The sequence below is a fragment of the Polyergus mexicanus genome, unplaced genomic scaffold (genome assembly GCF_030449975.1).
Source record: "Polyergus mexicanus isolate NDT 795.1 unplaced genomic scaffold, iyPolMexi1.0 SCAF_5, whole genome shotgun sequence".
Classification (NCBI taxonomy): domain Eukaryota; kingdom Metazoa; phylum Arthropoda; class Insecta; order Hymenoptera; family Formicidae; genus Polyergus; species Polyergus mexicanus.
In genome coordinates this window covers 11512754-11534210 of record NW_027223325.1, presented here as the reverse complement: position 1 = coordinate 11534210, position 21457 = coordinate 11512754, and the positions used below count along the sequence as shown (strand labels likewise).

Below are 21457 nucleotides of genomic sequence, written 5' to 3'. Positions count from 1 at the left end.
ATGGTGATTGGTCGTCGAGTGAAAAATTCACGAGGCACACGCGGGGCCCATGATAAATGTCATCTTATATAATAAAAATTTTTTCATTACACAATACAATAAATAATCATGACATGAGATAAAAATTGAGCATAAAATAAAATTAAAAGCATAATATCTAAAACAAAGTACTACACAAAGTATCCTCCATACTTTGGTGTAATCGTTTGTGCACCAGCTGCATTTTCTCATATCTGTAATCTGTGACCAGCTGTTTAGTGTTGAGTTTAATCCACGCTGGTCCGCGTCAGGTGCAGGTCATTTTCGAGGACAAGTAACAACAAAGCACCTTGACTTGACTCTGCGAGGCGCAAACTCTTTCCTATTCAAAGTTTTCCTCTTCCTCGAAAGGAAAATATGATACCAAGCTGCATCAGGAACGTCGCCGCGCAATCATCACGACGAAACGTAAGTGCATGCGAATGACGAGCATCGTATGACCTCTAATTTGCAAAATCGCGCTTTGCGTATCAAAGTCTTATTATGAATCCCAGACTTGTTTTCTCCTTCACTTGTACAACACATTATATTTTATGAGTCTTCTTCTTTCCTCATTATTTCGCATACTCTTGTCAGTTTGGAAGCTGGAACGAGGTAATTATCTATACTCGCGATTCGATTGTGCTGCAGCTTTTTATAAATGGTGCTGCTATTTTTATAATTTGAATTTTAAAGATCATTTGGCAATTGGTGTTAATGAGAAAGTTCAGAATTCTGAACTTTTAAGAAATATCATCACACTGAATCACAAAATAATGTATACTTCACATTGTCGCATGTGTTATAATGTTATTTTGTCATTTTCATGCAAGCTCAATAAATGAAGTTCGATAAATGCTGAATAAAATAAATTTTCAGGTGGCCTCATTTTTCTTTAGCAAAAAAAGTAACTATGCCACTGAAGCTTCCTTCGAGACTAAACCTTTCCGTCTGCACAAACTGACACAAGGGCCATCCACTCAAGTTACAGTAACTCGGGATGATGCTATCGAGTTATTTAAGCACCTACATACGATACGTCGTATAGAAACAGCTGCTGGCAACTTGTACAAGGAAAAGATTATCCGGGGCTTTTGTCATTTGTATTCTGGACAAGTAAGGATTATCTTGTGTGCTCCCTTTTTTCCACACATACTCGTTGCAAAATTACTTCAATCCTCTTTCTTATACTTTCATGTTTCTTACAGGAAGCTTGTGCAGTTGGCATGAAAGCTGCAATGCGACCTCAAGATGCCGTAATTACAGCTTACCGTGCACACGGATGGACCTATTTGATGGGCATAGAACCATTTGGTGTCCTTGCAGAACTCACAGGTAGACAAGGTGGCAATGCCAAAGGCAAGGGTGGCTCAATGCATATGTATACTAAGAACTTCTATGGAGGAAATGGTATTGTTGGGGCTCAGGTCGGTTCTTGATTGTAAAATGAAATATAATACATATTCTTTGTTAATGTACAAGTTTTTAAATTTTTCTCTTTTGCATTATAGGTGCCACTGGGAGTTGGAATTGCCTTTGCACAAAAATATATGAACAATGGCGGGGTGTGTCTAGCATTGTACGGTGATGGTGCAGCCAATCAAGGACAAGTATTTGAAGTCTATAATATGGCAAAGCTGTGGGACGTACCTTGCATCTTTGTCTGTGAGAACAATGGATATGGAATGGGTACCAGCGTGGAACGTGCCGCGGCAAGCACAGAATATTACACTAGAGGCGATTATGTTCCTGGAATATGGGTATATCATTTATCTTCCTAAAAGAAATTCTTTTTCTCATTTTATCTCATCGACAAAATTTACTATTAAAATACTTTGTACAGGTAGATGGTATGGATGTATTAGCCGTGAGGGAAGCTACAAAATTCGCGATAGAACACTGCACATCTGGCAAAGGACCAATCGTCATGGAAACCGTGACATACAGGTATAGTGGACACAGTATGTCGGATCCTGGAACTAGCTACCGTACGCGAGAAGAGGTGCAGGAAGTCCGGCAAACTCGGGATCCTCTAACCAGCTTCAAGGAAAGAATTCTGAACGCTAATCTCGTCACTGCGGATGAAATCAAAGTCAGTCAATATTTTTTTATAGTGATTTCGCAATTAAGAATTAACATGAGTTATTAGACAGAGAGAGAGAGAAATTTATTCTCTTGTTAGTTTAATCAATCCAAATAAATACATATCATCTTTTCCTGTTACAGACGATAGAAGGCGAAATCAGAAAATCAGTGGATGATGCCGTGAAGGCTGCCAAGAACGACAAAGAGATTCCACTGAGCGAGCTTACTGCCGACATTTATACGACGTGTCTAGAAAAAGAAATTCGAAATACGACCCCCTTTAATCCTCTACCACACATCAGACTAGGGCCAGCTGTAAATGCTTGAAATTGCTTAAGGACTGTCTCCTAAAATATTGTATATATTTTACAGTCACGTATCACTCTTCAAGATGTTCATAGATTTACAGATTAGTTGTATAGAGATGTACAGGCTTCGCATACGATTCTTTAATTCAAAATGTATATTATTATTTTATCAAAAAGCAGAACGAATATTTATAAGATACATTGATTCAAGTACAATTTGTATCGACATGTTAATTTCAATACTTCATGGATACATACACACATTTTATGTTACAATTGTTAAACAACCTATATATTAAAAAGAAAATCCATACTTTGATGTAATATAATCTGGGGGATTAAATTTATTTATTGACTAATTTATTTCTGATATATAAATTACCACGAAGAGAAGACTTTCTCTATAATACGCCTAGGAGTCATTTATTAATAAGAAAAACCTGTAAAAAAAAATTAAAATTTTTTTTATTAAAATTTTTTTGTTTGTTTCGTTTAATTAACATCTGTTTATTACACAATTTAACAAAATCGAGAGACATGGTAGTATCTCGCGCAAAATCACGCATCTACACATATTGAACAATTTGCCGGCATAGAACGAATGCGGTCGAACAGTCTCGAGAACTCGAAAGAGGAAATAGAAAAATCGAACGGTCGATCGGTCGACATCGAACATCGAATGACGGCCATATCTTTCTCTAGTGACGAACAGGTGTAAGATTCGTGGTCAACGCTGTACACGCACAGTTTTGGTGACCGAGAACTCTTTGCGTAGGAAAAAAAAATGGCCCGGATCGTCGCCGTAAAGGAATATCTCGAGAAGGCGTTGAAGGACGAGAACAAGCCATGGGTAAAAATGTTCGCCTTCGCGGAGCAGAAGATCGGCGTCGATCGACTTTACATCTTTGTCGGTGAGTTGCTCCATGAAAAGCAATTACGAACGCTAGGATTTCCAGTCATTTCCATTGATTGGAGGCCGGCTTATACCGCATACATTTAGATAATTATTATTCGCGTACAGATATCAATGCAATCTTGCAGTTTTCCTACGAATCATTATTATACGCTCTTCGTTACGCAATATTTTTTTCTCTCTTGTTTTTCCTTCGTATTACGTTGCTTCGTATTCTGTATGATGAGAATACGCGTTTCGCATTCCTTCCGAAAATCTGCAACCTGTTGATCTTTGCCCTCGGATCATAGTATAACCGCGTGACAAGCGTCTCGCTTCATTCTACCTTATATCGCATTACGCGAATTTATGTAAATAATAATACTTTAAGCTTGTACAAGAATATATTTTGAAGAATATATGTTATATAAATTGAAGTAATTTGAATAAAAATATATTATACACATACTTATTATTTATTTATTTTCATTTATCGATAGGCTCATTGGTACTGCTGGCCTTATACCTGGTATTTGGATTAGGACAACAGCTAGTATGTAATATAGTTGGTTTCGTTTATCCTGCGTACCAATCTATGAAAGCGCTGGAAAGCTCCAAGAAAGAGGATGATACAAAGTGGCTCACTTATTGGGTCGTTTTCGCTGTATTTACTATAGTAGAGTTCTTTTCTGAATATATTGTCTGTTGGTTCCCCGTCTATTGGCTGTTCAAGGTATAAAACTTGAAACATGTTTTTAAAGACGGATATCGACAATAGTAAATCTTATAAATCATTTATTTATGATACAGTGTATATTTTACGTATGGTTGATGGCCCCAACCGAGTATAATGGTTCCTTGATTCTGTATCGACGTATCATCCGTCCAAAGTTTGTCCAGTATCAGCCTGGATTAGACAAACTTTTGTCCAATGCACGTGACACAGGTAAAGAAAATGATTTTTAATAAAAATAATCCAGCTTCTTTAAAAAAATAAGAAGTGGATATTGCGTCAGAAAATTATTTGTTTCTGATAAAAATAGAAATGTATAAAAACACGTGTTATTATTATAGCAGTCAAAACTGCAGCGGAAGCATTGCTGACCAATAAGCAAGATTAACGGAGCTGCAAATCAAATAAATAGAAAGCCCATTTGTGTCTTTCCCTTTTTACTCATTCCTAGCAGAGACAGTATGAATTTTGTGCTTCGCTGAATATTATTGGGCGTTCTACATTATAAGAGATGCAAAGTGAGACAAGAAAAATGTCGAACATAAATTTCGTGTATTCAAATACAACAAGCCATTGTTCAAATGATCAGGGATAAACTCCGAAATCACGAATAGCAAATATTAAGCATAGAAGAATGAAACCTAATCTTACTCTGTAAAATAAATTATTAATTTAAAAGTAAATCATTAACAAAATAGTTAATGATTTACTTTTCAGAGGGAGATTTTTGTTTGTTCTTTTATGGCTTTATATTCGCCAGTTATTTGTAAAGATAATCTGTTTTTAGAATTATAAAGTAATGTGATTCAGGAAAGTTTCAGCATAGTATGGAAATTGGCGTTTTGTTTTGCTTGAGACACCGTCTATATAGCGGTTCACCGAGTGAAATTGAAAATTAAATTTGGAGTGTTCTTGTATAGTATAGGATAGGATACCGCGTGTGTTTTTGCCATTTACGTAACGATTGATAATATACATATGTAAGTGTACTTTATTCTTAGAATGTTTCACCAACGATCAAATCCAATTATCTGATGATTTAACTGATTCTTCCTCTTTTTGTAGATTAATATCGTAAGTGCGCGCGTTTGTTACCACGCTAAATTTTCAGATTCTCGCTATATAAATCAAGCTACTTAAAAAAAAAAAAAAAAAAAAAAAAAAATCAATTTTTATGTAATATTTATAAAAACTATCTTCGAAATATATTTATCGAGTATATTTATCTTTGAAATATATACTCAAAATCTTAAGTCATGCATGTTACTTATGTTTTTAGATTATGCGATAAGATAGACTTTATTTATCATAACGAGATATAGAATATAAAATTTTCGCTGTCTTGCATTTGTCGCGAGAATCGAGCGCATCATATATATGAGATACTGGTAACGAATGTTTAGCACCACTTTATGTATTACATTAATGTTAATCATTACGTGTGCCAGTAATTGCTTGGTTCACTATTTTAAAATATTTGCAATATCATTAGATAAAATGTGATGCTGGTGAAATCAGTTTTTAGTAGGTAAGTTTCTACGCACAATTGATAAAGAGCAGATGTTTGATTATTAAAAGATGGTAGAGATTTAAAATATTAAATCGGAAATGATACATAATGGTTCCGGGAAGTGATGCATAAAAATTCACAATAAAAATTTAATAAAAAGATTTATATTAAACTTTTAATAAAAAATGTTGCTATTTAATTATTATAGTTGTTTATCGCGGAAAGAGGTGAAACTTTTGCTAAATTGAGTCAGATCCAAACCTTTTAGTTTACGATCTCGTCAATGAAAGTGAAAGTGCAACTAGCTTAAATTTGTATCAAACAAATAAATGAGTAAAGTTACATCGTACTGGCATCCGATTGTCTTCTATATATCTTTCTTCTTAATTATATAATAATAATATACTATGTACACATTTTGGAACTTCGAATTTGAAGTACAGAGAAAAGTTTACGGTATATGCATTGCTCAAATATAAGCCGTCATCTTGAATTATTTAATAGTTAATGATTATGTATAACTGGCAAGATCGGTGTTCCTCATTTATGAATCGAATGTCTATATCCTGCGAGAAACAGGAACAAATTTTCTATACCTTTCTTCAATTACTCTTCATACAGTGTTACCAGTTGTTGCCACAAGAAGAATATTAAGAGTTTTAAGCAAAATTGTAAATTTAGAAATATTGACGGATAAATTGTCACATTGACATGCATCAATAAATATCTTTTTATTTTATACACTCTCTTTCACCTTTTTCTCTTTCTCTCCCTCTTTTTGTTTGGTTTACATTGATAATTGATATTATTTACAGACGAAAATCAGTTTCCTGTAATGTGCTCCTGTGAAAAATTAAAATAATTATTCATACACATAATATAGCTTTATCAAATAACAATAATTTAATTTTAAAGAGCACACATAGATGTATAAATATATAAGAAAAATAGAACGAGTGATTCTGTCCACAACTGCATTTCTTGAATATTGATTTACATATTTAGAATATATAAGCTACTAGTCGCGAGAATGATGATTTTATGCTAAATAACTTTCTTATAATTACTTAGATCTATTGATATTTAAGTCTCAATTTCTAACATTAATAAATAAAACATTTATTTCCGAAACATTTTATTAAATCAAAAGTAAAAATTATATTTCCTTATATTTTTATAATTAAAGCAAGAGGAGAAAACGCGAATTAGTCTATTTCAAAATAGCTGTCTGCTGTGCTCTTCAAGATTCAAGTATACTAAAAAAATGTGAAAGAATTACATTTCTTTGAAGTGGAATTTCTCTGCTGTCAATGCGAGCTTTCTTATGTGACGTATGGTGGACGCAGCTGCAATTTGCACCTCCGGATCGTCCGAACCCACCAAGCGCAATACATGCTGTTTTTTTTTGTAAAGTTTCATTATTTTCAAATTGAAATTTCCGAAACAAGACAAAACGAAAATAATCCCGACAATTTATCATCTCGATGCGTCGACGTGATAAATTGATTTAATCGAAATCTGGATTTTTTTTCTGTCGAAAATTTTATCTACAAGGATGGCTTAAAATTCGTATTAAAATGACGCATTATATTGTAAATACTTGCAATGCTAACAGCTATAAATTGATGAACTTTTCAATGTTTATTAAGAAAAGATATTCTATTATTTCTTGCGAGATAAAACAATTTTTATTAATTTTTCGAAAATTTTGATTCGTGAGATTTCGTTCTTTTAATATAAAGTGACCCCTTTAATGTTGCGTATGCAGACAACGTTAAGCGCCTAATGGTACCTTAATAACACCGCAGGTGTGCATGGTCACGCAATTTAAGGGCTCCTTGCTCAAATGGTATACGGCGATGCAGACGCCCTTTAGTACGTCTTTGTTCTTACTGGTCATATAATTAACGAGCGGTGCGACGGCGTTTAGTTTGCCAAATTCATAACTATTCCGATCCCATTCGCAGCAATAGGCTATCGCTAATGTCAGATTCGCCCGCAAATTCTCATCGTCCTAAAAGAAAGAAACATATCTTATTACTGCGTGTCTTAATTAAAAATATTTAATAAAAAATTATATGCGCGCGCGCGTCTAGTGCGATTGCTTCGTGGAAAAAATAGATAATAAATCTCTCTCAATTGTCGCGTATATAAGAAAATAATTAAAATTAGAAATATAATATATAGCTCGCATTATACATATCCGCAGTATTATATTGCGTCTAAAAAGAAAAACTCATTATTTCTATCAATTGCTTTTCTTTTTTCTTCCATGAGAAACAATCGTGCAAATAAAACCCGCAAAAAAAAAAGTTATAGCGCTAAACTAACAGTTTCCACGAGGGCGGCCAATTTCCTCACGACCCCATGATCTGTCAGGATACCCAGATTCTCGGGATCTGTGGCGATCTCCGCGATCATGGCGCAGACTGCGGCGAGCACTTCCGTGTCTTTGCTCTCCAGGAGGCTGACCGTGAGCTCCAAGCCGCCCACGAAAGCGCGCACCATTTCCGGCGAGTCCTTGGCGTGCCGGATGCAGGGTACCAGAGCGAGGCAGGCGTTACGTTTGATCACGTCGCTCGGATGCTTCAGTAGGGACCAGACCAATCGCACACCGTCTAACCGGTGCTCCGAATCGTTGATGATGTCCATGCATTTCTCATCGACGGCGCATTCTTTCAGCACTAGCGGTACGTTCTCGAGTAATGGCTCGTACGTGGCACTCAACAATCTGATCTGCAAATGTCCATGAAGTGGTTCAAATTCTGCGATGTCGCCAATAATGAGGTGACGAGGAAACGTCACGCGACGCTGACGCGATTAATCATCGAGAGCGGTGCTTGCGAATCCTCCGATGTGCAATCCAATTATCGCCTCATTTGGAAATTATTTCTCAAATAAGGTCAGGTGAGAAATAATTAAACGCAAGTGGGTCAATGCAGTAATATCCCGCTGATGAAATTTATTAGTGATTGTTATAAAATTACGCGAGGAAAATTAATTTAATAATCGTTAACAGAATTGCAGTTATCGTTTTCGTTCTATTTATACATAACGAATATAGACGGTTTCAAAATGCACATTTCTCGTAGTTTAAATAATAATAAGGCGGTATAAAAAATTTACGATATTATAAAGTTATCTGCAAGAAATAAACAAATTCGATTATCCGTGTATATAATACAATATACACATAGCTTTTCTCTGTATATTGTATACAAAGCTTTATACAGAGCTATATATAGAGAGCTTTATAACTTGGAGAATATTTGTTCTGTTGCATGTATGTGTCTATTCACTGGCAAAGAAGAGAGAAGATAATCGCGGACACAAATATACTTTCCAGCTTTGAACGGTCTTTACCAGTTTCGGTAGACCCTCGTTAATCCTTAAGACGTCCCTGTTAGCGGGATCCTTGCAGCATTCGGCAAGAGCGCCTACGACGTTGGCCAACACCCGCTCGTCCTCGTTTTCCTCAAGTAGCGGCACCAGCGAGGCCACCAGATCGTTCTGATTGAATCTCGTAACGTTCTCCGGACTGATGGCGCACTTCCAAACGCTGCCGGTCACCGCGGCCAGTAGCGGCTTGTTGGCTCGCACCTCGTCGCTCTGCACGAGCTTGCAGAGCGGATCCAGACCCCCGGCTCTACGTACCATCGTCCGGGTCTCCCGATTCGAAGCGCACTTGAAGATAGCTAAGGCGCAATTCTCCTTCAGTTTCACATTGTCGTTTCTCAAGTGGCGCACCAACTCGTCGATCATGCCCACTCTCTCGAACGCCTCTCTGAAAATGTTCTGCAAACTCGTAGAAATATAATACCAATCATGAGGAGATACTTTGATTAGAATCGCGAAAATAAATTGCGATTACTCAATAAACATTTCCAAAGTTTCAAGATTAAGAACTCGGCGACGTAAATGGCACAAAATATTGTATCAAATAATTTTACAATATAATTAATGATATCGATGCATTTGACGTTTGAATCGATTTATAGATTGAATTCTTTCTTAATTATTAATAACTACGTTTTTTTCTATAATCCCACATTTGTTTGTATTAAAATTAAATTTGTTTTTCATAAATAAATATGTTATATCTTATAATTGATCTAAGTAAGCTATAAAGGAAATTCGGTAAACCAGATCAGCGCACTGCTGCACGACGCCCATCGTCGATATAATTAGCTGTGTATGTTTTGATCTTAAGAAGCGTGACATCAGGCGAACGACGCCGTGTTTACGAAGCTCCTCCTTGATCTTCGGACTGCTGCTTAAGGAATCCAGAACCTTGGCGCAACCTATGGCGACCGCTACGAGTTCTTTGTTGACCTCACTCAATTCGTCGTATGGTCGACGGAGAACCTCGTTTGGCACATCCATCACATCGAGCTAACAAATCAGTATTTTGAGAACGGATTATATTTAAAAAAAAAAAAAAAAGATTAAGTGCTATGAAAAATCTCGAAACAATTCATTCGTTTTATCAATGTATATTTTTTCACACATGAAGTAAATAAAGACATGCATAATCGCAATTAGATAACTTGATAACTCACTATAAGCGGTATTCCACCACGAATTCGGATCTGCTTTCTGGCCTTCCTGACCCGAGCTATAATTGCCAACGTTTCTGCCGTTAAAATCTAAAAAATAAAAAAAGTTAAACATGTTTTATATGTATAATAAAATTAGATGAAAAACAATTAAGTGAAATGATATAATTAAAGATTAAACATTTAGGATTTTACAGTATTTTTAATTCGTTGGCTGATAAGCTAACCGAATTCTAAGCTAACAATAAGTCAATCCCTCAATCGATAATTAGTCGATAAAAATAGAAAAAAATGATTAGATCGAGATCAGTGAATGACCTGGATATCTTTAGCAGGATGCTTCAACATCTGGATTAACGGCGTCGTGATGTCCAAATCGATCAAATATCGTTTCATCTCCGTGGAAGTCACGATTTGCAATAGGACCGACAGCGAACCGTTCTGACACTTGATATCGTTCGTTTCCAGAAGGTTTACCAAAACCTCGAGACCGCCCATTTCCTGGATAGCCTTTTGTATGATCTGCACTACCATGATTAAAGTTTGACCGTGGAAATATGAGAGGAAAAATATTATAGAAATATATAAAGAGAATATATATGCACACACATATATGTAAATATAATTATTCATTTCCTTATAAAAAATATAATAAATGTTTATTTTTATATAAGAGAAATATATATATATAAATTATATATTTTATAATAAAACGACTGAATCTATTTATAAATATAGATAAAATATATTCTCTTTATTCCTTTACTTGTTTACTTTATAATATAATACAATAATAAATAATTTTCTTATGTCAAATAGAAATAAAATGAACCTTGTCGGTGAGATCGTAATCTTTCAGTAAACACAAAGATACCATGGTGGCAGTTTGGTTGCCGGCCTTCATGTACTTAAAAAGCTTCTGTATATGCCAGAACTCGGAAGGTACTTCGGGATGATCTTCTTGACGATATCCGGGCTCTTCTTCGCTCTCCGATTTCGTTTCGTCGTCCGAACTCTCCTCTTCGGCTTTTTCGCTGATAACGCGCACTCGTGGTCCATAAGGTTCGCCGGTGAGTACATTTATCTGTGGTTTCGTAGCCTCAGGTTCAGTCGTCTCTGCGATTTCTGGCTCTGACCTATAGAAACGAAATTAGTAAGCTCGCTTAATTGTGTACTTTGAAAGTTTTATCTATTAGAAACTACATATTATATATAGATCTCTTTTTCTTTTGAAATTTTTAAAATGCACGGTGACTCTCTAGATTAATCTCAAATTTGAAATATAAAAATATTATCTATAACTTTTTTTCATAATTTTATTATAACTTTCTCTGACGAGTTCTCTCTTTCGGGGGAGGGCGGCGGCGGGGGGGGGGAGGGGAATTTCTTTTTTGATTGGGAAACAATTTTTTTTTTATATATATAAATGGAAATACAAATTTGCTTACAAAGACATCGCTAAAATTTATAAACGCAGCATTGAAAAGGTGTAGTTGCCAATGTAGAAGATGTAGAATGGACGTTTTCAAGAAAATTTCTCGAACATCAAAGTTTCATTAATCCTCTTCGATAGAATCGTCGGATATTGCAGTATAATATCGAGTTGAAATAAGTAAATTTTCAGGATTTGATTTTCATGCGGTTCGATAAGATATTTTGAAAAAGGTAAAGAGAAACGAGCGCGAAGAGAGAAAAAGTATTGCATATTCAATACTTATTAAATACGAGTTGCACATCACGGGCGTACATATACACACACACACACACACACACGGAACAAAGCGATTGTTGATTATTAACAAAGAGCTTGTTTTTTTCCTCCCTGCTCCACATTCTCCATCTGATTCTACTTATAGTAATTGAATAGATTTGTGTGCGATATATTTTATTATATTTTTGAATTGTATCATTTATAATTAATCATATAGATTAATAATGTATACAATATAACCCTCTTTCTATATATATATAATAAATAAACAATAGCGTTTATACAGAAGAGCAAAACTAAACCAATGTAAAATCGTGTGATTCGTTTCTGTCAATTTACTTACTCAACATGATTCACTTCCTGCGGCACAATCTCTTTCTTCTTCTTCGGAGGCATTTCTTATACAGCAAACATAATGTTTGCGGTAAATTTAAAGAACAGAGGAAAGAAATCTTTTTCGAGAAGTATTCGTTTTTGAGCTCGAGACACGTTTGACAATCTCCACGCTGGAATAAAGTACAGTATCGATCAAACAATTATAGCCAATTTCGCTTGAAGTCCATTGCCTTGCCCGAATGAAAACTTACGAATGAAACATTGATCGCATTTTTTTTTCCTCCCCCCTCCCAATACCGATATTTATGCGATATTATGCGCCTGAAGTAAGCCATTTTTGAACACGTCAATTTTCATTTGGTGGACATTGATGGACGATCTCTCTTCGCAAAATTCTCAGTCATTTTTGAAAACATATCGCATAGAAATTTATCAATATATATTTTGTAAAAACGAATATCATATAAAAATGTTGCGCAAATTATTGATACTAATTATTGACAGTACACGTTGAAAGCGCTTCGTAAAATTATGTCCACCTTCTTCAAAAGTTCATTCGAATTTTTCAAAAGTTTATTCGAACGCGTGATATCGTCAACAACACTGATTCGGGAAAAGAAGACACTTTAATCGAATAAAATATGAAAAAATCACGTCAAATCTCGTATTCGTCGAAAAAAATGTATTTTTAACGAAACGATATAGCGATTCATCGGTTGTGAAAAGAGAGGGAGAAGCTATGAAACAGAGATTCTGCACAACACAAACAAATGTTTACCGTACACATATACGCTTCGCCATTCGCCGTTATTTTATTGTTGCTGTCGTTGAGCGTCTGGCTTTGCATATGCCGATGGTGTTTCGGTTACAATCTGAAAGACAGAGAAGTAATTTACGAATATTTACGTACTACATTTCTCTCATTTCGCTCGTCAAAATGTATATATTTTAAAATATCGATTTTTTTACAGATCGTTCATTGCTTGGTAGTCTACTTTATCATCATCACGTTGCTCAACGTGTTATTTTTAGGACACATAAAATTCTTTTGCTATTATCCCGCGGAAATGAGGAATAATTAAGTATATTGAAAATACTTAATATTTTTACGGTTATTTCTTGTAGCATAAAATGTCGTACGGTCTTTACCTACTTTACCGTTCGAAACTGTTGTTCTAATTTAATTTGCAGCCACTAGATGGCATTACTTGTCTGGTTGTGAATTGAAAGTGCGCGAAAGAAGATTATTTAGCTGTGTCGTCCAGAATCGATAGTGCAAGGGGTTGATCTGTGTAAATTTACAACTGAATTAATGATTTCTTGTGGTATCTTCTAGTGAGTAAAATATCCCGTTTGGTGGATTACATAAAAAATATTTGTAATTAAGGGACTAAAGAAGATAATATGATTAATTTTTAACCTTAACCTAACCTAAAATCAATGCTAATGCGCAATAACATTTGTATCATAATTTTTGAATTTGTGAAATTCAAAGTAACAAGAGAAAAACTTTTATTATTTTTCTGGCTTTTGGTATTAACTTTAGTAGCTACGGTATATTAAATTTTTATATATACATGTATATTTAATTCTTAGTGAATAAGTTTTTGTTACATATCTGTTGTATATTTTATCCAAAATGATTTAAAAAAAAAATGAATTTCAATTTTATATGAGACAGTCGTAAATATGAAAATATAATTGCTAACATTTCTTCTTGCAGAGATGAGTCTTACCCGACATGCTCAATTCGTCAGCCGTACAATTTTTGTACAAAACAACGACGTGGACAAGGCATGTCGCATATTAAATCGCATATTATCCAAAGAGGACATATTTGGTCAATACAGACGTACCAGGTACTACGAGAAACCGACCTACGTCAGACGCAGAGTCAATTTTGAGAAGTGTAAAGCGATTTACAACGAGGACATGGACAGGAAGATTGCATTTCTTCTACGAAAAAATAGAGTGGAACCTTTTCCTGGTGCATCGTAAGATTATAAATTTTAGTTTCAATTGTAAAGTTGCAAAGTTATCCACAAGATTTATCCATATGATTTATTTATGAGTATCGGTGTCGACAGAGAAAAATATAGAAAATGTGCTATCGCAACAATACTGGTTATTTTCATTGTTTCTGTTTTATTGGCACATTTGATATCCTTTTTTTTTTTTTAACTACAGAATCGCTAATATTACTGTTAGTACTATATTTAATGATAAATTCTGAAATATATTTCCATATATGAAGGGGGTGGGGGATATAAATCAATTAGTGTATATCGCATTTTGTAAAAATATAGCATCAAAAGAATGAGGAATTAATAAGTAATGCGCGAGGTGATACAGATCAACATGGTTTAAACGCTAATGCAGCGTCAAGGAGCGAAATAAAAAATCATCTTAGCGGACAGAAACGCATTTACCCGTTATCTCGCGCCATAAGTAACTCAAGAAAGTCAGCCTGCGCAGAAAGCGCGTTTCTCTCTTCCTTTTTATTCCCATCCCTCTTTCGGTAAGCGACTTTCATCATCTTTCTTTCGCGAGAGAGGCGAGAAAAGACAAAACGTCCGGTTTTCCTGGCAACGACTCCGCCAACTTGGCGAAAATTGAATAGATACTGGTGTCCCCAGCCATGCCAAGTTTTCTAGCGAAGGTTGTCGGTGAGAGAAAGAGAGAGAGAGAGAGAGAGAGTATAAAGAACGAGAAAGAGGAAAGAACCACGCACGCGGTCGTTTCTGTATTCTCCATTTGGCGATAAAGCGAACGACGACGCCGTATTAGAATAGAATAAGTAAGTTCTGTCCGCGCTCGCAACTCGATTTTCGAAATCGTTCTCGCAGCGAAAAGTGTTCGGTGAAACATAACGTCCCGCTAGGATGTTAGCGCGAACCGAGAAACAAGAATTTATATATCATCGCATGAGTTCTCTCCCTCTCTCTCTCAGTAGTTTCTTCTGTTTTCTACCGGAAAAACGCAATTTTTGAAAGATTATATCGCGTTATATTAGCGCTTGAATTAAATCCCATGATATATTTTGAACAAATATATTTAATATGAAATATTCTTGTATATTTCTCACATTTGAATTTATTTATTTTTTGAATTGTTTATCTTTCATTTTCTCATTCATAAAAATGTTTGTACGGATCTAGTTAATTTTCAGAAATTAAAAAAGGAAAATAAAAGGAGATATTAAAATAAATAGAGAGAGAGAGAGAGAGAGAGAGAGAGAGAGAGAGAGAAACTTTTATCAATTTGTAATATTGTACAATTATAGTCCAGAAGAGTGATTTAATTAATAAATCTATTAATAATCATTTCAAATACAGACAAAAGCGAATGCTATTAGTATCAGGAATGTGATTCATCCAAAATATGTCAAATTGCCTACTGCCTCATATAATATCTCATAAAATATGTAAATATTAGTCATAATGAATAGATTGTCCCCGAAAGGATTAAATGATTATGAATCTCGAGAAGTCGACGCGGCCAAAGGGACACGTTCCTTAATGCGCTCGACAAGTCGTATAATCCGCAATTTATTCGACCTCAGTCGTCATAAATCCGACCTAACGCGGTATGTTATTCTCGTAACTAGGAGTGGCAAACGGATCTCATTTCAGCCATCGGAACCGCACTGTCGTCGCACCACGAGAGGAGAAGAGAACGGCAGAGGGTAGACGGGACGACCGTCGTCTCGCTTGAGAAGGTGGTTTGGCTTAACTCCCGGGAATCTGGATCCGAAACTATCCGACCAACTACTCGCAAGACAGTTTGCCCAGAACCGGATTTCTCAATTCCCGGGGGATGTCACCCTGCTTACGGCCCCTCGGTCTTCTTCCCTACGATCCTCTACCACCATTCTCGTCCTCCTCTTTCTCCTCTTCTTACCCCCTTCCAAACCATCTCGATTTGAAACTCCGCGTATGCCTTCCTCGCCGATCGAATGACATGATGGCTCCATTATTGCGCAAGTGCTTTTGGATATTACGTTGTGTGGAGAGATCGGATTTCGAGCGTACCGATAGAAAACAGTCGAAATGAATGGAGATCGTATAAAAAAAGAGATTTTTCTTCACAAAAGCTCAACCGTAATAAAATTGCTAACGTTAAATTTTTACGCGATTAAGACTCGAATTAAATATTTGTCAAAGTAAATCTATCTTGAATTCGTTGAAAAATATGATTTTGATTTATCTGTGTAATTTTATTTATTTTAAATCAAACATTCATATATATTCAACACATTTTGTAACACATTGTATTTAAAAAAAAGATCTTTGTTTATCGTGCAAAAAGTTGAGCGAGAATCATTGATCCGTTGAAAAAAAAAAGTACTTACATAAATATTATTATTGATCATCGTATCTTCCTTTTTCAGTCATATATGTATATGCTGGGTTAACGATAAAACGTTCGAAGCAGAAGCGAAATTATATCGGGTCTGTCTTTAAACAGAAACTCGAGAATCGCTTTCCCGCGAGACGGATACGTCGAGTTTCAGAGTCGCATCGAAAATTTCGAATTTAAGAGTTTGCCTTGTCAAGTTTGCGGACGAACCGCGCTTATCGCAAACTTTATTCACCGACACCGACTTATTCTCTCACTTTATAAATCGATACGAAGTACCTCTTGAATTCGATTACCATTTGAGAAGGTGAAGCGATACATTATATTTCTAAGATTATGTACAAGTCTGCGGACTTGTATTATGATATAGGAGAAATCCAATAGCATTTACATTTATGAGATATATGGTATTGTATATATATATTGTATATATATAGGTATGTGAGAAACCCAATATCATATGGGAAATCCAATATCATTTCTGTGTTTGCTTTGGTTTTATGATAAAATATAATTAGATCATTAATAACATAATGTTATTTTCCGTACAATATATAATTAGCTTGCGTTACGCAAAATCGTGAGAATTAAAGTAAACGGTAACGGATTACGAATGGACAATCTTTTGCCTAAGCGGTTTAACGTGTGGAAGAGGGAGCTTACTTTTTTAAAAAAGAAAAAAAAAATTCTTGAGAGTGCTTTTTCGCGGTTTTGTCACTCCGTTACGAGAATCTCCGGAAATCGCGGGATCTATCCATCGAGATCTCACCTTGCGCGGAATTAACCGTCCTTTAACCGGGGGAACTTATCGAGAGAACTTTCGCGACGATATTTTTGTCTGTCTTCGGGCCTCTGAGAAAAAGTTTGAAAGAGGCGAAATTAGGGGGAAATTTTATAGCCATGGTCATAAAGCACAGATTCATGTACGCGCGCGAATGCGCCGATCTCTTCCTGATTTTATCTTTTATTCCCTCTTCCACCCCACCCCCCCCTCCCACCCTTTCTGTTCATCCCTCGCGCGCACGGACTCGTCAGCATCTCGTTTCTCTGTGATTTTCCACGTTCAACAGAACCTATTTAACTCGGTCGTCGCGTTCGTTATCGCAGACCGCTAAAGACAAATTTGCTGCATAACATAATATTGACTTAGCAGTCCGGAGCAGCTTAAGATACTAAATTGATAAACAGTAACCTCTTCGTAAATACGAGATCCAAAATACATATCTCGATTGTGTTCCACACACGCGAAATATATTATATTCGATACTTGACTCGTCCCTTCCTCTCTCTCTCTCTCTCTCTCTATTTGTCTCTCTTCGAGAGACTTTTGTGATTTTGAAAAGGAAATTTACGAAATCAAAAGCTGGTAATCGCAAATGAAAGAGTTAAATTCGAAACTTGTAATTTAGTCAATCTTAAACGCGATTGATTGCCACGAAATATGTATGTATGCATTAACGGGGGGGGGTAATGGACTCTCGCCCGTTCAATTTTGTATCCGGTCGCGATATCAAGTACCATCCCCGCATCAACGAATAACCCCTAAATCGAACAGGAAATTGACGCTTATCGGGGTTTCGGCTGAGATAACTGACGTAACTCCCCCGTCGCGCAACACGAGGCTTCTTGTATTCCCATCGCGTTAAATGCGATCGTTCAACTTCGAAAATACTCTCGGTTTGACGGAAAATCCGACGTCGAACGTATAATGTTGCGCTAACGAAATTAAGAAGAACGTCAGCCAATGTATTCGATTTATCGATTAGAGAGACAACGATCGATTCGTTCGATATTTCTTCTACGAGTCCTTCGAGGATCTTGTTCGTTGTAGGACGATTACTCGGGGACCCCGTGGTCGCTCATGAATAGCCGAATATACACAAAAGCGGCACGGAAACGGCCGTGTCCCCTCGTTGCATATTGCAAGGGAAGCCTCAAAATTACTTTCGGACTCGGTCGCTAGTTAATGCGCATTTCTCTTTCTCTCTCTCTCTTTTGTCGAGGTTTTAAATATTCAATTGGCGAAGTTCAGATCGCCGGTTGCGCCGATCACAGGTCGCCGACGATATAGGTGCATCGAGAAAGCTAAATGAGCCGCGACGTAATTCGGTCCCCAAAGTTTTACCACGCGTCCAAATCTCGCTGTCACGTCGCCGAACTGTCACATTGACGATTTAACTCTCGCTAAAACTCGTCCTTTCTCAGCCAAAGGGCTGTCCGCTATAACAAAAGGTAGACGAGCTACTGAATGTGATGTAGCTAACAGACGAATTTTTTTTTTTTTTTTTTTTTTTACTATATGTATATTTTCATTCTATTTTATTCTTATACGATGGTATTGTTTCCCGATTTGTTTTTGTTGTTATTGTTTTCTGACTTTCAGACTGAAATTTTTCTTTCATGTTTATCTCGGCTGAGAAAAACGTGTCACTTAAAATAAATAATACGAAAAGAACCATGTTTACCTTTCATGATGATTGTAATGATTATTTCTTAGAAAAAAAAAAGAGGAAAATACGTAGATATTAACATAAAAAGAACAAGCCGGATTTCTATTGACGTCGATCACGTCCGTTATCGAGCTGATCGAAATAAAGCAACGAATTCACGTTCAGTTAACTGTGCGGTGGGAATATGGGTCTTGTTGTACATGGAAAAAAAACGCCATGTCAGTTATTTCAGTGTCCGTCGAGCGAGAAATCGATGTTAAAGACATTACGTCGTGGTCGACGTCGCCGTATATGGCGGTCGTAGCCACTTGAAAATCGACAAAAAGCAATGAAAAGGAAGAGCCCGCGATCGAGACGAGAAAAGAGGAACGTTTCGCACGAGTTGAGAGGCGAATTGATGAATATGGAACGGAGGTAAAAAAAATGCGTTTGCGCGCGAAATAAAGACTCGCGAAAAAATACTCGACGAATGACTCTCGTCATATATATATATATATATATATATATATATATATATATATATATTAAATATACATATATATGTGTATGGTTAAAATACACGCGTGAATTTCTACGAATCAGATATTGACGTAGATTCAAAAAAATTGCATGCTAATACTTACAAATGACTTGCAGATGATACCGCAAAGGTATCAGGCCACTGATGAAAGTTAAACAGCCGGTGCGCGCGGAAGTGAATGACAAAGTGTTATTACGATAACTTTTGTATTCCCCGGCCAAGTTTGCGCACAATGGCGAACAATATGCGATTATACGATGATTTTCGTCTTCTCTTTTCGAACAATATGTGTTAATACGCAAATATTGGTTCGTGCAGTACGACACGTTTTATCGAATCGTATATTGCATCGGCCCCTATTGTCAAGTTTGCAATATTCCAAGCTGCGGAGATACCGATGTAATCGACAAGATAGAAAATAAAAAGAAAAGATACATATGTGTTTAGTAAAACAATATTCAATTTTTTATTTTTTTTTATATATCTTAATTTAATGATCAATTTGAATTTTTCTCTTTTATTTGAATTTTATTCGCTAGGTATCAATTTATTTTACATTATAATTCTATAAATATTTTATGAAAGAAATTTTTCTCTCAAAAATTTCTAGCTTTCTAGATTTTTTTCTTTTTTTTGTTATTATTATTCTCTTGCACGCTTTAATATTCAAGCTAAACATTTTGATTATGATTGAAAATATTGGAAAATTAATCACTTTTGATGATTAATTCGATAGAGTAAGAATAGTGCGTTTTCTCGCACGCAAAGACATCCGCGACCTCGTAAGCTTTCATCCTTTTTTATCCTTGCTCCATTTTTTGCTATGACAACCCTTTCCGACTATGCTTCGTCGACGTGCGTCACTCGGCGTCTGCCGTCCCGGCGTCGTCCTTTTATTTACTCATTTTTCCCCTCCCTCCACTCTCTCTTTCCCTCTCTGTCTCGCTCTCTTTGACCCTTGAGAATGGTTCGACTACGCGGACCGCTTCATTTGCATGGATTTCAATCTCAAAGATCGTGGATCTACGAGTATCCTTTTCGCGTAGACGTCATCGTTATCCCTTTCTAGTCTGAATTAATGATCTCTGGACCATGCAGCATCCATCGAATATTTTTGAATAATTTTAAAATTTCTTCTACTCCGTTGTTACTTTCAATTATTTACGCGACGATATTTTTCACTTAAACACATTATTTCTTGTCAATAATATAGTATTCAATATTTCTTTGATAAATAGTTTTGTAATACTTTAATACAAATTGTATGTATGTATACAATTTCGATCGTATAATCATAATTTTAATGACAATCGAGTCTTTTCGAAGCGACAATCGTTTCTTCTCCACGGATATTCAAGAATGTGTAACGAAATTATACATCAATATTTTATGATGCGATTTGTACGACAATTGTAAAAGCAAGATAATGTACGTCAAGCAGACCCGCTTTCGGCGAAATAGCAAAGCGAGAACGGAGCAGCTTTTTACCGTTTCGTTCATAGACGAGGAGTTTCTACGAATGGCGCCGGCGAAGTTGGGGAAAACTCGCCATACATACTGGCAACGCTAAGAAACTTTTAATGAAAATCGAGCAAGACTATTTTCTATCCCGCGATCTTCCGTTCTCGGGAATGGATTCGAGAATGGTTTTCCGAAATTCTATCTATCTATCCCGGGTGCTGCACCCGACACGGACTTGTATCAAAATGATACATAGATCAGCTGATCCCTTGTTTTATTTCCTATTTAATTTCTCGTGTACAAATTATGACTCGCGGGTATCAATTTTTATTTACAAAAAGAAGAAAAAAATTTTTATTCAATATAAGTGGAGTCTATCATTCTCTGATACGAGAATATTTTCTTTACGATTAAGAGTTCATCTGTAATGTCGAAATTTCAAATTAAACACGTTAGCTTAAAAATTCATGACTTTCTATTTTCCAATTCTAAAATTTGTTTATATATATATTTGCGCT

At 35.9% G+C, this 21457-nt stretch overlaps 4 protein-coding genes across 7 annotated transcripts; 3 read left to right on the top strand and 1 right to left on the bottom strand.

Annotated features, from left to right (window-relative positions):
* Positions 1-14: 14 nt before the first annotated feature.
* On the top strand, positions 15-2836 carry LOC138933470 (probable pyruvate dehydrogenase E1 component subunit alpha, mitochondrial). 2 transcript variants are annotated; one of them, XM_070296194.1, is made up of 7 exons: positions 15-447; positions 616-633; positions 898-1134; positions 1227-1445; positions 1530-1778; positions 1862-2110; positions 2245-2836. In XM_070296194.1, exons 1-7 carry the CDS (start codon positions 397-399, stop codon positions 2428-2430), a joined length of 1209 nt encoding a protein of 402 aa, XP_070152295.1. In that variant the 5' UTR covers positions 15-396; the 3' UTR covers positions 2431-2836. The 2 variants fall into 2 exon arrangements, with proteins under 2 accessions (XP_070152295.1, XP_070152296.1); XM_070296195.1 differs by lacking the exon at positions 616-633 and having other exon boundaries at positions 17-447; positions 2245-2834.
* Positions 2837-3075: 239 nt separating this feature from the next.
* Positions 3076-6268, top strand: LOC138933269 (receptor expression-enhancing protein 5). Of its 2 annotated transcripts, none has more exons than XM_070295866.1 (4): positions 3076-3322; positions 3804-4036; positions 4114-4249; positions 4381-6268. In XM_070295866.1, exons 1-4 carry the CDS (start codon positions 3196-3198, stop codon positions 4422-4424), a joined length of 540 nt encoding a protein of 179 aa, XP_070151967.1. In that variant the 5' UTR covers positions 3076-3195; the 3' UTR covers positions 4425-6268. The 2 variants fall into 2 exon arrangements, with proteins under 2 accessions (XP_070151967.1, XP_070151965.1); XM_070295864.1 differs by having other exon boundaries at positions 3078-3322; positions 4378-6265.
* Positions 5747-12472, bottom strand: Gudu (Armadillo repeat-containing protein gudu). 2 transcript variants are annotated; one of them, XM_070295863.1, is made up of 11 exons: positions 12401-12472; positions 12157-12319; positions 10935-11238; positions 10421-10624; positions 10106-10192; positions 9690-9938; positions 8910-9341; positions 7878-8282; positions 7339-7560; positions 6826-6941; positions 5747-6389 (listed from the first exon to the last, which is right to left on the bottom strand). In XM_070295863.1, the coding sequence occupies exons 2-11, from the start codon at positions 12207-12209 to the stop codon at positions 6356-6358; spliced, it is 2106 nt and encodes a 701-aa protein (XP_070151964.1). In that variant the 5' UTR covers positions 12210-12319; positions 12401-12472; the 3' UTR covers positions 5747-6355. The 2 variants fall into 2 exon arrangements, with proteins under 2 accessions (XP_070151964.1, XP_070151963.1); XM_070295862.1 differs by lacking the exon at positions 12401-12472 and having other exon boundaries at positions 12157-12344.
* Positions 12473-13365: 893 nt separating this feature from the next.
* Mrps21 (mitochondrial ribosomal protein S21) lies at positions 13366-14275 on the top strand. Its single transcript, XM_070295722.1, has 2 exons — positions 13366-13484; positions 13873-14275. Exon 2 carries the CDS (start codon positions 13875-13877, stop codon positions 14145-14147), a length of 273 nt encoding a protein of 90 aa, XP_070151823.1. The 5' UTR covers positions 13366-13484; positions 13873-13874; the 3' UTR covers positions 14148-14275.
* Positions 14276-21457: the final 7182 nt, after the last annotated feature.

Coding starts and splice junctions, on each gene's coding strand:
- LOC138933269 (XM_070295864.1), top strand. CDS start 3,196: ATGGCCCGGATCGTCGCCGTAAAGGAATATCTCGAGAAGGCGTTGAAG. Junction 4,037..4,113: donor CCGTCTATTGGCTGTTCAAG/GTATAAAACTTG, acceptor TTTATGATACAG/TGTATATTTTACGTATGGTT. Junction 4,250..4,377: donor GTCCAATGCACGTGACACAG/GTAAAGAAAATG, acceptor TTATTATTATAG/CAGTCAAAACTGCAGCGGAA.
- Mrps21 (XM_070295722.1), top strand. CDS start 13,875: ATGAGTCTTACCCGACATGCTCAATTCGTCAGCCGTACAATTTTTGTA.
- LOC138933470 (XM_070296194.1), top strand. CDS start 397: ATGATACCAAGCTGCATCAGGAACGTCGCCGCGCAATCATCACGACGA. Junction 1,446..1,529: donor ATGGTATTGTTGGGGCTCAG/GTCGGTTCTTGA, acceptor TTTGCATTATAG/GTGCCACTGGGAGTTGGAAT. Junction 2,111..2,244: donor TCACTGCGGATGAAATCAAA/GTCAGTCAATAT, acceptor TTCCTGTTACAG/ACGATAGAAGGCGAAATCAG.
- Gudu (XM_070295863.1), bottom strand. CDS start 12,209: ATGCCTCCGAAGAAGAAGAAAGAGATTGTGCCGCAGGAAGTGAATCAT. Junction 9,939..10,105: donor GTGGTGGAATACCGCTTATA/GTGAGTTATCAA, acceptor CTGATTTGTTAG/CTCGATGTGATGGATGTGCC. Junction 9,342..9,689: donor TGCAGCAGTGCGCTGATCTG/GTTTACCGAATT, acceptor ACGAGTTTGCAG/AACATTTTCAGAGAGGCGTT.